The sequence below is a fragment of the Sinocyclocheilus rhinocerous genome, unplaced genomic scaffold (genome assembly GCF_001515625.1).
Source record: "Sinocyclocheilus rhinocerous isolate Xijiao unplaced genomic scaffold, SAMN03320098_v1.1 scaffold481, whole genome shotgun sequence".
NCBI classification, from domain to species: domain Eukaryota; kingdom Metazoa; phylum Chordata; class Actinopteri; order Cypriniformes; family Cyprinidae; genus Sinocyclocheilus; species Sinocyclocheilus rhinocerous.
In genome coordinates, this window is record NW_015657695.1 from 379,216 (window position 1) to 396,017 (window position 16,802).

The following is a 16,802-nucleotide window of genomic DNA, read 5'->3' on the forward strand; positions in this document are numbered from 1 at the left end:
CCTCATTTACTATTTTTAATCATTTTTTTTTACTACAGGTCGGTCCCCACAATGTCAAAGATTTCAGGTTTTACTATCCTTGTGAGGACATTTGGTCACCACAATGTAGCATAAACAAGTACACACACACACACACACACACACACATATATATATATATATATATATATATATACAGATTATTTTATTATTTTCTCAAACAGAATAAATGGGTCTGTTTGCATGATGTAATCATATAAATAAATGATTTAAATTAATACGTTTTATAAAGAATCTTAAGGAGATTGTGATATTTGGGAATCCTTGGCATCAAAATGTTTGAAAACCCTTTATATACAAATAAATAGTAAACTTGTTGCATTTTGCCAACAGTGATTTAGTGACTACAACTATCACACTATTACAATATATTAAATTAAGGCCATAAATAAAAAAAATGTTGCTATACACTGAGAAATTTAACAAATAACCTGCCATTTAAACCTGACCTGAATATTTCCTCTGTTTGCGCAACTGACGCGCAGCTTTGATGTTGTTTAATGTAAACGCATACATCCTACGTCATGCATTACGTCAGTGATGCTGTCTGTCTGTTCTTTCTGCTTGTTTGTGTATTTATTTTTCACTTATTTCGATAAAGAGTTCTTTCGGTACATTTTCAGCAAGTATCGATCGGTTCACGTTTGCTGGCCTTCACATTGTGAAAGTATAGAGGGCCGACGTCTGCGCATGCGCAGTGCGCGTCCGTTGGGCCGTTGCTGTTGGAGCGGGAATACGCATACGCACATCTCTCACCTTTACTGGTCCTACAGCTGAAATAACAGCACAGCATGCCTCGAGAAATCATCACCCTGCAGCTCGGACAGTGCGGGAATCAGAGTGAGCCATTCGCTGTGTATCACGCTCTGTTTGATGGTCTCTACATAAACAGTTAGCTAGCTAGCTAGCTAGCTATCACACTGGATAGCTTTGAAATGATACAGTAGATACAGTCAATATGGTTTTGGTTGTTTATTGGAGCTTTTCGTCAGCACGAAGTCAAAAACGTATTCACTAGTTTCCACTTATTGACTACTCTTAATTGTTGTTTGCTAATTAGTAATGATAATAATGTAATGCTGTCAGTTGGAGATAACTGTAATGAATCAAATTGTAATGTAACCAACCTGACATCTAATTTAGTGTGTTTATGTATGCACATAATTCTAAACGCTGCTTTGTATTATTTACAGTCACGTAAATAATACAAATAAAGCGTTGTGTTTATCTTTTACTCTGAGCAATATGGGCTCATGTGAGCTGAGACTGTGTCAGACTTGGTCATTGAAGGCAAATGATCACTGAGTGCAAGATTTGATTTCTATCAAAGATGTGGTATAAACAATAGCCATTACATTAATATTCTTAAATCACACCGCTATATAATGTCATGACAATAGCTAACAGCCTTTTTACAACTGTTGTTAAGAATCCAGCATTAATGGACTGAATGGTGTGTTTTTTCTCTCTCTGTGCAGTTGGTTTTGAGTTTTGGAAGCAGCTGTGTGCTGAGCATGGCATCAGCCCAGAGGGCATCGTAGAGGAGTTTGCCACTGAGGGTACAGACAGGAAAGACGTCTTCTTCTATCAGGTACACAAATATAGACTAATAAGGCATTTGGAGCTAATCAATCACCAACCATGATCAACACATCAAGATTGCTGCTCTAAAATCTATGTTTTATTCAGCGATATAAACCATTGAGTTTGTATATAGACACCTATCTTATCATCAAGACAACAAGCAACATATGGATAGTATTACAATGGCTACTCTGCCATTGTGGCCAGTATGAACAATTTCAGTTTAAATTTTAAAGTACTTCTCTAGCATGATTGTGTTTACACTTTACATACAATATTGCCAAAACATTATACACAAAAAAGATAATCAAGAAAAATAAATACTACAGTAACAAACAAGTGCAATACAAATACTATTAAAGCAAAGTTCTAAGTAATAAATAAAATAACATAATAAAATATAGTGTATATAATATAAAAAACTTTTAAAATAAAATGTAATATCTCATTAAGATTATTCATTGTTAGATAGGAGTTCACATAATTAACCACCAGGTGGAGCTAGGTTCCCATGTTTGCAGCTGTTGTAAGTCCATTATCCCTCTGCAATCATTATGTGGAGGCCTTTTCACAATCTGATGGAAAATTGATTTGAAATAAATGGCACAGCTTCTAGTTCCATTTTTTCGGAACAAAAGACTATTCCAATTAAAGAACAAAATTAGTTATTTCACAGAAACTGCAGTGAAATCCTAATGTTTTCAAAGGGACTGCTTATATTTCTTCTGAAATGAGGCATTAAGTGTTAAAGCTCTCTTCTGATGTGAATAGATTGCGTGAGTCACAGTATTATAGTCATTTCCTCTGTATTATGGCTAGCTGTGTGGTATGTAAAGTAGTGATCTACTGATAAAGATTTTTTTTGATGGTGATGCCAATATCTTAGAGAGCAGGGTGGCCTATGAAAACTGTATATGTGTGTGCAGGGTTGGGCAAAGATACATCAAAATGTATTTTAAAATAAAATACCAAATACCTTCATTTTAAGTGTATCAAAATAAACTACAAAATACAGCAGCCACACCATGTATCAAAATAAACTACTGTATTACCAGTTTTCCCCGTTTACATGCACATCAGTAACCCGACAACGCATGTAAGCTGCGTTTACATGCAGTTTACATTTCCCTGTAGTGACGTCAAAATATAATCATTTGCGTATCTGACTCCGAGTATTCCATACATTTGTCAGTTGTGATGTTAAATTAAGCTTGCAACATGTCAACTTGCAACATGTCGGGAAACTTACAGCTCATATATTATCCTCTCATGCAGTTATAAACGCAGCATTGTGACTGAACCACTTCTACTTCTGCTGCACGAGATGAGAACACATTTTTATCATTGTCTAAGTCATGAAAAAGTCTGCTTTTCTGATATATTTCCTTCTTTCTTTACTGCAAGACGTTTGCTCGGTCTAGATGCGCTTAAATCTGCACTAACGCACGTTTCTTACCTTGACCAACTTCTTCCATATGCATCAATTTTCTGTTCTGATCTCAACAAGTCTGGGCAAACTAGCTTATTGAGTAGGCACCCATCAGAGGCCGCATTTTTATCATGTCATCATGTAGACTTCTTACAAAGTATTTTACAGTATTTTAAAACTACAAAAATACAAACAGATTTGTACTTCTTGATATCAAAGTCTTGATTCTAGAATCTTATTCTAGTATTTTCACAAATAAAGAAATTTAGTCTGCCCCGTCGTGGAGGCTATAAAATGCACACGTCCAAGGAACTATCTGCTAGATTCGCGAATTTTGTGTGGTTCGTGGAATTAAATATTTATTAGATATTCAAAGACTTGTTTAAATTATGTGTATTTGCTTGGATATGAGAAGGAATTATTGCATTTGCCTTTCTATTAATGCACTGACTTTGTCATCACTGTCGAAATAAAAGTTCCCCTTCTGACAACTATAGACAGAAAAGATTTGTTGATCGATGCCGATAAGTAAAAGATGCCAATTATCTGCCAATATATCAGCCTTGCTTATACATCGTTCAGCCACTAATGTAAAGCAGCAGTAGTCAGTCTACTGCTGATATCATACATTCTAAGATATATTTTGGGATTCTCATGGATGCTTTCATTTTGCAGTCTCAAGCTGCACAAGTAATCATAAGCATCTTGAGTACTTCTCATTTTTGAAATTGAGCCTCCATTTGTCCTTTCCTTGTAAAAAGTATTGAGAAGCACTTATGGAAATGTTATTTCCATTGATCTTTTTCTCCTCTCTTTTGCCCCCCTCAGGCAGATGATGAGCACTACATCCCTCGTGCTGTGCTGTTGGACCTGGAGCCCCGAGTAATCCACACCATCCTGAACTCTCCCTATGCCAACCTGTACAACCCGGAGAACATCTACCTGTCTGAGCATGGCGGTGGAGCCGGTAACAACTGGGCCAGTGGCTTCTCTCAGGTACACTGAGTGATGTTAGACATCAGATAATTGCTTACTTTTATTTTAGGTTAAATTTCTGTTATATTTTAGGTGATATAACTTTAACTTTATACTATTTTTTCACTATGTTTAGTCACTTTTTTTGCCGTTCATATACAGTAGTGTGACAATTTCATTTTTAATTAGATATTAATAATGACTATTACAGATATTTAATGCAGTCTCTCGGGGCCTGAATTTTGGTTTGGGATTGTGGAAACTGGTCATAATTTTACATGATTTTTTCCGGCAAGTTTTGCACTTATAATGCAACATTTATTCAATGGCATGTAGGCTGAATTAGCAAATTGTTCCAAACAGATCAGATCAGTAATTTGAAATCTTTCTGTCAGACTGTAATTTCACAGACAGCACAAGTGATTCAGCATTTCTGTAGTTTTGTGTCTATGAGAGTGTGAAGGCTGATAATTAAAACAGCCTCCGTTCCTGTTAGACTCGGTGATACCGGTTATACTTGCTACAATTGGGATGATGTACTGTTCCTATATTAATAGTCAAATGAACAGAACATCTTTAAATAATGTGTCAGAGATGTGTTCTTTATCGACAAGTCAAAACCACAAGCAGCACAGGCTCGCACTAACGGATATTGATGAACAACACAAAACTCAATCTGACTGAACTTTATTTTTCCAGTTTCAGTTTTAGTTCAAATAAATTCAGAGTTTGAAAGCTAATGCCTTTTCGCTCTGTGTAAGCAGTTGCACAAGAAAATGACCCCATTTCATAATTTAGCGAAAGTTGTACGCTTTTAAATGTATGTATCTTTCTAACAATATAAATATGATTGAACACATTGCATTAATTGTAGGTACACAAATATTATATTATAATTATGATGTGGTCAAACAACAGATATATAATAATTGAAAGGGAAAAAAGTACAGGTTCATGTTTAACAACTTTAACTTGTTTTGGTAATTAAAATGTGGTGGTCAATATATTTGTTCATTTCAGGGAGAAAAAATCCACGAGGATATCTTTGACATCATTGACAGAGAGGCAGATGGCAGTGACAGTCTGGAGGTATGATTCTCAATGACTGTACTCTTCTTTGTGTATTATGAATGGGTTGGTTTTTACCCTTTAGTTGTGTGTCATTCATTAATACCATTTTCTCTGACTTTTGAAGAACATTTGGGTTTTTAAACAGATTGAGTTTTTAAACAAAGTAAAACACTTTCTGATGATCTCCAGATGGTAAAGTGACGTACCATTTGACGTACTTCCATTTTTTTTCCGTTGCTTTTTTTTCTTCCTGCACCCCTTTCTACGGTGCTCTCTCTGTTCTTTTTTAGATTGCAGACATACATAAACCTATGTATACATTTAGCTACATTTATATTATATATTTGTATACGATTGTCCACAGACGGTTATACAAAAGTGCTATTTTATGCCTTTTTTGCACTCTTAATTTACAAGATACAGATGTTCCTCCCATTAAAACAACAGACTCAGCCCTCCCTTCGTAATCTGTGTCGTTCACTTTATTACCCACAATTACTGGTGTGCGTGTGCACATGTATAACTTGTATGTAACTGGAGGTTAGGGAGTGGTTTGGAGGATGGTGTTACCAGTCAGTTAGTTGCATGCATGTGTGTGTGTGTGTGTGTGTGTGTGTGCGTGTAGCATATCATGCTAACTGCTAAAAGGTGAGTGACTGTCACAAAGACTAGCTAGAGCTTGGGGCAAAAAAATTCCCCAGATATTTAAAATGTGGGGGCAAAAAACACTCCCTCAATTTACCCAACATGTGATATATTTCACGATATTCTGAGAGGAAGATTGTGATAGAATTGACCATATTGTTTATTTTTGGCTTAATTATACCTTTAAAATATATTTTCCAGCTAAGTGTTTCTTTTTTCTAAACAAAAAATTATTATTTAACCTAACTCCCTGTTAAGTGAAATATTAAGTCAAATAATTCCGTTGTAGTATTGTGAAATATTAGTATAATTAAAATGTTAATTTTTGAAATGTTATTTATTCCTGTGATGCAAAGATGAATTTTCAGCATCATTACGCGTGTCTTCAGTGTCACATGATACTTCAGAAATCATTGTAATAGGCTGATTTGCTGCTTAAGAAACATTTCTTATCACTGTTGAAAGCAGTTGTGCGGCTTAATATTTTTGTGGAAACTGATATTTTCTTCAGGATTCTTTGAAAAGTAAAAAAAAAAAAAAAACAGCATGTATTTGAAATATAAATGTTTTGTAACATTATAAATGTCTTTATTGACTGTGTTTACATAGTGCACCAATAATGTGATTATTTCCAATCAGAGTAAGGACTTAATTGCAGTCAGATGTTTACATGACACGTGCAAACCTTTTTACTCCAGTCTACATGCAATTTTCATTATTCTGAAGTGTTGTTATTTCTTAACGTCATTATTCGCAAACCCCACAACAGAAATGATGAACTCACTCACACACGTTAGGTGTGTTACTGGCCACTTTGCCAAATACATCAAAAGCAAAACATGACTAATATATTGGAAGGTATTCAGTGTCATGATGAACTTTGCAATCCCTTTGATTTTAAGTTCTGTTAAAATCAATGAATCTCTCTACACTGTACAGTGAATCACAATGCACAAGATGTCTACACTTTGTTTGTTATAAAGAGAGGATTTGCAAACTTGTGTAACTCAGCAATGAACAAAACTTTGTGTTTTGAGGGTGCTGAGAGTGCTCTTGTTTTCATTTGAGGGTGATTAGCATCCCCGTAGAGCCGGGCCAGCTTAAGAATAATGTCAAGGAGTTCATTCGTGTAGTTGTGTGAACAACACGTCCGAGCACATGCGCACTTTGGTCAGAGTTGTAATAATGGGATTAAGGTGTTTAAATGCCTATTTATTGCAGTTAGAATCGGCATACACCACATATTTTAATACAAGTATGCTTACTATGATCATGAGCTTAGTCCCATTATTTTGATAGAAGTATTGTGTTTACATCATGTATAGTTTAATCGCAGTATTGCCAAAATCCCATTATAATTGCATCGAGTGTGCATGTATATGCACTGATTGTCACTATTAATCAATTGAACAGAATAAGTGTTTAATTTCGTTCAAAATAAAGTTTACTGAAATTGCTTTGCTTTTTTTATATATAATTTGAAAGAATATGTCTTCATTAAGGCTAAAAATGTCTCTGACCATCAGTTCTAGTGGGGTAAATTTTCCATTGATAAACTGACATAGTGGGCAGTACAGCATTAAGCTATTTGAGACCAAAGAACAGTTATTCTTTCTGGTCACAGTTAGCATCTAAAGCACCTTAGTACTCATAGATTTGTTTTATATGTTAAACATTCTGTTTTTGTGTTTATTTTGAGGGGTTTGTGCTTTGCCACTCTATCGCCGGGGGAACAGGATCTGGTCTCGGGTCCTACCTACTGGAGCGACTGAACGACAGGTGCGAAAACACAATTCACTGATACAGGACTTTGAATCCCGCTGCTCTGACTGATTTTGCAGTCCACACTCCCTCTCCTGAAGCACAGATCCACGCCCTCTGCATTGTTCGTCTAGACTTGCAATCATGAAGCGTTTGGGTGGCAGTCAGTGTAATTAGAGGGAGATGCAGGCGGCAGCGGCCATCACCGGGTGTAATTACCTCTCTTTATGGGTGTGTTTAATACCATTGCGTGTGCAACCTCAAGGGCACTAGCGGCGCTCAGCTGGGCACGTGTTCTTGTGTCTTTTTTAGGTATCCTAAAAAACTGGTTCAGACCTACTCTGTCTTTCCTAACCAAGATGAGATGAGTGATGTTGTCGTACAGCCGTATAATTCTCTTCTGACGCTAAAGAGACTGACCCAGAATGCAGACTGTGTGGTGAGTGAATGAACACATGCACATATACACACATGCGCGCACACACACACACACACACACACTGTCTCTTAACCTTTTCAGCTGGCCTAGAATTCGGGAGGAGGTGTTACACACCCGTACACACACACACACACACACACACACACACTCCAGGGTTGTGGGTCTTAAATGAATGTGTTTCTATTTGAAACAGAGCCCCTCTCATATACAGCCTGCTACTCTAACTGCACATTTCCTCAGTTACACAATCCACCTTCCCAAACAGACCTTCTTTCTTCCTCTCCTGCTTTCATTCCCCAAACAGCAGCGGATGGAGAAAAGAGAGTCAGTTCTATGTGATTATCCACTTCTCTCCTTCCATTTCCTCCTTATTAACAATAGCTTGGTCCCTGGGTTCATTTCATAAACCATGCAGAGTACTGTCATATCTGTACATCTGGACTGTAAGTAAGTAAGTAGATATGTCAACAACACTTTCTATTTTACTTTCGAACTGATATCCATCAGCACATGATTGAGCAGATATTTATTCAACAAACACATCCTATTGACTCTCTGAGGAGCCAGTAATTGTGTTTGTATATCCTTATTTGAGTTTTAAAGGGATTTATGGGTTTGATTACCAGAGCAAAAGACTAAAGCATTACATCATTATTCATATCTCCAGCTAATCTCTATGTGTGAGGGCTGCGGTTCAGAATAGATTGGGCTTTAGTGGAGCAAATGTCATTAGTAAAGGGTAAGATCTGTTTTATGCATATTGTGTTTCTTGCAGCTGTCTGCTAGCTTCATTATCGTCTCTGGCAGATATAATAATGTCAGATTAGAGAGTCAGCACAAAAGATGAGGAGGTTAATAGAGGTAGATGACTTTCTGTCTTTCTTTGATGAGAATACAGATCTAGAGTTAACGCCAAGTCTGAGGCATTATTTTTAACTCTTAATTAAAAAGAAAGATATTTCTGTCAAAATTTGTTCACCACCATTTTGTTCTAAACCCATTAGACTTTGCTTATCTTCGAAACACAAATTTAAATTAAATCAAGCAAGATTTCTGTTCTTCCTTTAAAAAGCCAGTTTCACCCAAATATTCCGGCTCTACAATATATATTGTATAAATGTAATACAAATTAGGGACAAAGTTCATTTTAAAGGGATAGTTCACCCAAAAATGAAAATTCTGTCATTAATTACTCACCCTCATGTCGTTCCAGACCCATAAGACCTTTGTTCAACTTCAGAAAAATATCTTAGTTTGTGTTCCAAAGTTGAAGGAAGGTCTTACAGGTTTGGAACGACATGAGGGTGAGTAATTAATGACAGAATTTTTATTTTTAGGTGAACTATCCCTTTAAGATTCAGTTTTCTTTCAGTTCATTAGCTGAAATTTGAATAAAATTGACCAAGAAACATCATATTGAACTTGGAATATTCATTGGTACTCAACAAGGTTTGCAAAACAAAACAAAAATAATTCTAACATAATCATCAGCACGGTCAAAAAATTAACGCAGCCATCAAAAGAGTGTATAATTTTTCCATACCACATAATATTAACCACGTTGTTTTCAGATGAAAATAAATATTGATATGAAATTCTGTTGGAAAAATAAATACTGACGTTGTTCTACACTGTGACTGTAAGCAAGATGGCAATTCTTGATACAACTCTCACAACAATGAATTTCTTTCATTCTAAATCCACTTCTTTAAATTTAAATTTATTCATTTGGCAGACACTGTTATCTAAAGTGACTTGCAGTGTTTTTAAGACAAACCTTGTATCTATTTTTGTTTTCTGGAAATTAAACCCATGACCTTGCCAATGTTAGCGTCTTGCTCTACCAGTTGAGTGTTGCTTAGTTCTGCAAGATTCTCTATTTTCTCATTTGAATTACTATTTTAAATACTGTTGCTATCTTAATTCACATTTAATTAGCATTGTCAATTCCATTCAAAATGGATTTGTCGACTCAGACTGCCTACAGATCTTAGGACCTGAGAAGACCTACAACACACAGTCTTGACATGTTGTTAAAAATCTCTTTCCTTTTCTTTCAGGTGGTGCTGGACAATACTGCTTTGAACAGAATCGCAACAGACCGGCTGCACATTCAGAAACCCTCATTCTCTCAGATCAACCAACTGGTGAGTTTAAAAAGTCTGTCATTTACAAATGAACGTGTGAAAATACAGGCCCCATTCATCTGTCCTGAGCTGAGGCCTCCAACCCAGAGAGTGTCATTTTTAAAGCCCATCCCTGCGGCAGATAGAGGGACAGGCCTGGTGTGGTTCATGTAGGGACAGTAGAGTCACTCCTCATCTATTAATCACAGTTGGGCGCTGGCAGCTCTCCTGCGATAAGATCTGTAATTACATAATCCAGACAGTCAGAAAATCAACCTAACTAAAGCCAGCCGTGAGTTTGATTTCGGTGTATATACAGTGGGTACGGAAAGTATTCAGACCCCCTTAAATTTTTCACTCTTTGTTATATTGCAGGAAAATGTATAAGCTAAACCACAAAATGTTGTTCTATCACAGCCGTATTGTATTATCTGCATAAAATCTGAAATGGCACAGCCTGTCAGTTTCGGGAGGATGAAACATGGGGAGTTGCCTGATCCGAAAGTTGTAATCAGCAGCCTGACATGCTGTTGTGTCACATTCTAATGAGTTGGTAATAAATAACCAGTGACATCCCGTGCAGCGCTCTCCTATGCTTTCCTCTTATACGCCCATTTTTATAGCACCCTGCTCCGAGGTGAATTGTTCACTTTGTCAACTCATCCATCACAGTCTTCATCACCTCTGAAAGACTCGGTCATATGAAATGGTGAACTTTAACAATACAGTGTGTAGATTTCTGTAAAGGGTGACCAGAGTGCAAATAGAAAACCTGTTTCACCAGTCTAGGCTATTGCGCTCTTAAACACCAGCTGCTTTTACATATACGACACGTTTAGTGTCCCATTAGCACACCCAAATAATTAAGGCAACACAATATAAAATGAAAATAAAGGAGACTGGTCTATTTTTGGATTATCAAAAGACAAGTGTGCTTTTGTTTAACAGGTGTCCACTATAATGTCAGCAAGCACAACAACCCTCCGTTACCCTGGATATATGAACAATGATCTGATTGGTCTGATTGCATCACTCATCCCCACTCCCCGCCTCCACTTCCTCATGACTGGATACACACCGCTGACCACCGATCAGGCCGTAAGTTGGTCAAATGCAGGAATTTGCATCAAGATCCTTTGCAGAAATGCAAAGGCAGTTGCAACTCTCTGTTCAACTCACTATTGATTCCAGTAGTTTTATGTTAGCATGTTGCTGAGTTAATGACTCCGAGTACAAATTACTCATTTTTAATTACATCAAATTGATCTGTCACTCCCAAATAGTGTCTGTCAGTTGGTTTTAATATTCTTCTTAAAATTTAACGTCATCTTTTCAGGTGGCAAGTGTGAGGAAGACTACAGTTCTTGATGTGATGAGGAGACTCCTGCAGCCCAAGAACGTCATGGTGTCCACAGGCCGAGACCGTCAGACCAATCATTGCTACATTGCCATTCTCAACATCATTCAGGGAGAGGTGGACCCCACACAGGTGTGAGCATGTTAAATATACACAGCTTATTTTAAGTTATATGTGCATGTCCTCATGTTTATATGTTTATGCGTGTCTCTGCAGGTCCATAAGAGTCTGCAGAGAATCAGGGAGAGGAAGTTAGCTAATTTTATCCCATGGGGTCCGGCTAGTATTCAGGTGGCACTGTCCCGCCGATCCCCCTACCTGCCCTCAGCTCATCGTGTCAGTGGTCTTATGATGGCTAATCACACCAGCATCTCTTCAGTAAGACCTGACCCTAAATTCTCCATGTCTGTACTGCTCAAAAATAGATTCTATATCAATTGGTATTGGATATACAAAGTTTGGGGTTAGTAAGAATTTTTTTTTTTTATGTTTTTGAAGTCTCTTATGCTCATCAAGACTGCAGTTGTTAAATTAAAAATACAGTAATCAGTAATATTTTGAAATATTCTTACAATTTAAAATAACTTCTATTGTAGAATATTTTAAAATAATTTATTCCTGTTGCGGCAAGGTTGAATTTTCAGCATCATTACTCCAGTCCTCGGTGTCACATGATCCTTCAGAAATCATTTTAATATGCTAATTTGCTGCTTAAGTAACAGTTATTCTTATTATTACTGTTGAAAGCAATTGTGACGCTAAATATGACGGCAAATCGGCAAAATATGAAGGTAAATCAATAACAATAGGGGTGTAACCCCGGTGTCCTGGCCAAATTGCCCCCCTGGCCCTTGTCAATCATGGCGTCCTAATAATCCCCATCCACTTGATTGGCTCTATGACTCTCTCTCCTCTCCACCTGTAGCTGGTGTGTGGAGAGCGCACTGGCGCTGTTGTCCTGTGGCTGCCGTCGCATCATCCAAGTGGATGCTGCACACTGGTGGTGGTTGAGGAGAGACCCCCTCCACATGATTGTAAAGCGCTTTGGGTGTACAACAATACACAATAAAGCGCTATATAAATGCATCATTCATTCATTCATTCATGTTTCGGTTGTGACCGTTTCAGTCGTGACAATTCTATGGGATAACACCAAAAAAACAAAGATGTCATTACCGAAACTCCACCAAATGTTTCGGTAGTGACAATTTTAGAAACTTTTGAACCTAGCGCAAAGATGCTAATCAGCACATGGTTAGCTAGCACAGATCTGAACAGTGAAACACATATAAAAACTAAATGTTATGGAATAACTTCCAAAAAAGTGTGCGGTTGTGACGTTCCTTAAAGTTACACACAGATTTTTACAGACTTTTGAACACATTTACCTCAAAATGATGGGACCTATCTACTAGCACCTTGTAGATATGAGAGAGGGGGACACAGGAATATTTCCTGATCATAAATTTATGGGTGTAGTTAAAATCAGTCTCAGCCAGTGGACTAAACATAAGCTGTTTCGGTAGTGACATGAAAAATGTGGAACACATTTTTTTACATAGTGTCCGTTTACAAAGAAAAAAAATAAACTAATTAACGATTTGAACACTTAAATGCTTTTTAAATGTGTTTATGGTTGTGGGACAGCAGTTTGCATCAATTCTGTAGAATGGCCCTTGTCTGTTATCAGCCATAAAAGGAGAATTATTATTTTAAATAATTATAATGAACATAGTAATTAATCACGTTAATTAGTTATTTTCTCAGAACCCCAAGCACCACTGAACAGGGTTTCCATGGTTATGAAAAACCAGGAAATATCAAGCAATTTTTAAAATTGTGATATCCAGGCCTGGAAAATTAATTCTATAGCAAATATAAGCTTGTCTGGTTATGCTCAACTCTAAAATAATTCATCAGCTAGACTGTCCAAGAGTGCAGTTGCTATGAAATGTTTTTAAAAATCCATATGCAGTAATTGCATCATGATTGGAAACTCATGGAAATTCATCGGTCAGAGATGTGGGGAAAAGCCTGACGTCTTGTATGTAGAAAGGCTAGATTTGAGCAGACTGTAATGTCTGTTCTCCTCTCCCTCACTCCTAGTTGTTTGAGCGTACCTGTCGTCAGTATGATAAGCTGAGGAAGAGGGAGGCCTTCCTCGAGCAGTTCAGGAAAGAGGACATATTCAAGGACAACTTCGACGAGCTGGATAACTCTCGCGAGGTGGTTCAGCAGCTCGTGGACGAATACAGCGCCGCCACCCGTCCCGACTACATCTCCTGGGGCACACAAGAGCAGTGAAATCCCCTCCGCTCACTCCCTAAAGCTCTTAGAGCGGAAACAGGCAGGCATTGTAAAATACACAATGACTCCAGTAGAGCATAACAGAATTTCAGTAGTGAACGCACCTCCAGAGATCTTTCACGGCTCACCATACTGTTCTGCCAGAGGCTTCTCTGCATTACCGCTTGCGTATGTATATACATGTCATTCGTCATGTTTACGGGCCTATAGAAGAGTTCTTCATAACCTGGCGCCTCTATCCTGAGCTGTAACTTTCACTCTTTCTCTCTCTCCTCCCGATTTCCTTGATTTCTTTGATCAGAGAATTTATGGCTCCGTCTTAATCTATTTTTGTACTGCACTCTGCACTCTTCTGCACAAAATCTACATCAATCTACGTCAAGGTGGCCTGCACACAGACTTCCCTGACCACACACACGTTGGACGTCTACACCGATAAGACTGGGTGGTCTCCGATGAATGTAACCGTAGGGAGGGAGTGTGAAAGATTAAGCCTCTTAGAAGAGATCAGACTAGAAGCAGCTTATGAATACACCATCTCACTCCCTCACGTTCACGCATGCATGCTTTTAGACAAAGGGCGCCTGCTTTCAGGGGATAGACTATGATTGTGCGATTGAATCAATTTTCCTCTCGGTCTCGTTGTGGCGGATTACTCTCGAAGATTATCTTGAGTTTTTGAGAGACGATCAGTAAAGTCAAGTGTTATGCTATACCTCGATCCATCCAATCGGCGAACCCTCATCGGGTTCTTCAAGTCAATCAAATCAGTGAAGTTACCTCAAAGTCTGGCAGAATCAATCATACACCACAATCCCAACACATCACGTTTCTTCATTTGAATCATTTACTCTTCGGCTCCAGTCTTCCTTGTGCTGGAGTGAAACTTTCATGCCAGATTTCTGTCTCGATGCTTTTTTTCCCCCTCGGTTACCACATGTTCTTATTATTAATGTTATACTGTGTATATAGTTTGCTATCAGACTTGATGCATTTACCTGAAGTTCATGAGTTTGAATAAATGTTTTTCTACAAGAATATTTCCATAGTGTGCAAATACTGAACACCCTCAAAACCATCTGTGCTCATGTCATAGTCACCCACATGGGTCATTTGACCTTAAAACACGAAATATCTCACGTTTACCTCTTTGGTCTTTGTCTCATATTCCAATACTTGCGACAGATACTGATAAGCTGAGTCAAGGACTTACTCTATATCAGGTGTGCCCAATCCTGCTCCTGGATGCCTTGTTTAGCTCCAACCTGTCTTAACACACTTGTCTGGTAGTTTCTAGTAATCCTGAAGACCTTGATTAGCTGGTTAAGGTGTGTTTAATTAGGATAGGACACCCCACATGGTAGCAGTTACACTTTCTTCCAAAGAAGTTTCTGTTTCTTCCAAAGGTCGCAGACATTTCGTGTCTCTCCAGTGGAATTTTTTATTAGGGACACGCTGGTCCCAAAACGTAATTTCATCTATCAAATCAAGGGACTGTTTCTCAGAACTGCATGTTACTTTCCTTGTAACTGGCGTGTTTATTTTCAACAGTTGGTTTCAGTGGGGTTTTTAATCTTTTCTACTCAACATTACAGGATCTTGATGCCTGGTTTAGTTGAATGCATTTAATTTTATAATAAAGCTTGAAAACATGACAAACAGGCAAAACCATCTAGATTTTGACTATTCATAACTGTTAGCAGTCAATACAAGTTATAACATTTCTAAATATTATTAAATGTCTCTTATTATTTAAATATACTAACAAATTAAGGCATTATGTTCTTCTAATATTTTTCTATAAATCTGCTTGAAAATAGTAAGCATATGGAGTGAAAAGCACTATATTCATGAAATTATATCACTTTAAAATATATACACTACTGTTTAAAAGTTTAGGGGTTCATAACATTTTTAAATGTTTTTGAAAGAAGTCACCAAAGTTGCATTCATTTGATATAAACTAAAAATTTAAATTAAAAAAATGTTATAGTGTGAAATATTACAATTGAAAATAACTGTTTTTATACAAATATGTATATACAATATACAAATTGTGATTTATTCCTGTGATGACAAAGCTGACTTTTCACCAGCCATTAATCAAGTCTTCTATTGCAAACAGTTGTGAAATATTGAAATAGTATATATATATGAAATATATATTCATATTGTGAAATATATATGAAACAGTGCTGCTTAATATTTTTGTGTAAACCGTGATGCTTTTTTTTTTCAGGATTAATGAATAGAAAGTAAAAAGAACAGCATAATAAATAGGCCTAAAATAAATATACACAGTACACACACATAAACAAAAACTTTTATTTTGGATGTGATTAATCACGATTAATCATTTGACTATATATATATATATATTTTTTTTTTGTAAAATAGTTTTTGCTGTCACTTTTTATCAATTTAATGTATCTTTGCTGAATAAAGTATTACTTTATAAATATGTAATATACTAATAATATAGTATTTTTTATTTTCCACATAAACAGCATATCTGACACTCAAGTGATGTTGTAATGGTGCTGCTTTTTATTACATACAGTATTCATCATTTTGCATTATTGCACATTTAAGTTAGCTGTACAAGCAATAGTGCAATTGACTATTACACGTGTAACATAATAAAGGTACCATGCAGCATACAAACCATCTAAAGCTTTAGAGGTTGTCGTTTGAGTTTTGTTACATGTATGACAGTGGGCGGAGCTGCCTGCAGCTAAAGAGTGACAAGAAGAGAACACAAAAGCACGTAACAACCGCTACTGCCGTCACGGGCTGTAGGAGCAAAAGACAAAAACCAAAATAAACAACATTGAAGATGTGATTGCCCTCCACCTTTGAATTTCAAGTAGCTGGTAACCTTTTCTCAGATGTGTATTCAGGCAGACAAGCTGCCCTAGAGCAAAGATAGTGCACAACCAAAACAAAGAGCCTGATTATGGAGTACGAGTGAATTAAAGATTGTACAGACTGACAGGCACTAGTGGCTCCTCTTTAGGCAACCTAAAGCCCCATACCGAAAATGGGCTCATACTCAGGACATCTGGGCAG

General features: G+C 37.1%; 1 protein-coding gene across 1 annotated transcript; it reads left to right on the forward strand.

The window, feature by feature from the left end:
* The first annotated feature begins 732 nt into the window (after positions 1 to 732).
* Positions 733 to 14,423, forward strand: LOC107721485 (tubulin gamma-1 chain-like). The gene is made up of 11 exons (XM_016529508.1): positions 733 to 879; positions 1,518 to 1,630; positions 3,881 to 4,048; positions 5,048 to 5,116; positions 7,443 to 7,522; positions 7,817 to 7,943; positions 10,004 to 10,090; positions 11,018 to 11,167; positions 11,406 to 11,558; positions 11,643 to 11,804; positions 13,533 to 14,423. Exons 1-11 carry the CDS (start codon positions 831 to 833, stop codon positions 13,728 to 13,730), a joined length of 1,356 nt encoding a protein of 451 aa, XP_016384994.1. The 5' UTR covers positions 733 to 830; the 3' UTR covers positions 13,731 to 14,423.
* The last annotated feature ends 2,379 nt before the right edge of the window (positions 14,424 to 16,802 follow it).

Excerpts from the sequence above, each read along its gene's own strand:
- LOC107721485 (XM_016529508.1), top strand. The coding sequence starts at position 831 with ATGCCTCGAGAAATCATCACCCTGCAGCTCGGACAGTGCGGGAATCAG. Across the intron at positions 1,631-3,880 it reads AAGACGTCTTCTTCTATCAG|GCAGATGATGAGCACTACAT; the intron begins GTACACAAATAT and ends TGCCCCCCTCAG. Across the intron at positions 7,523-7,816 it reads CTGGAGCGACTGAACGACAG|GTATCCTAAAAAACTGGTTC; the intron begins GTGCGAAAACAC and ends TGTCTTTTTTAG.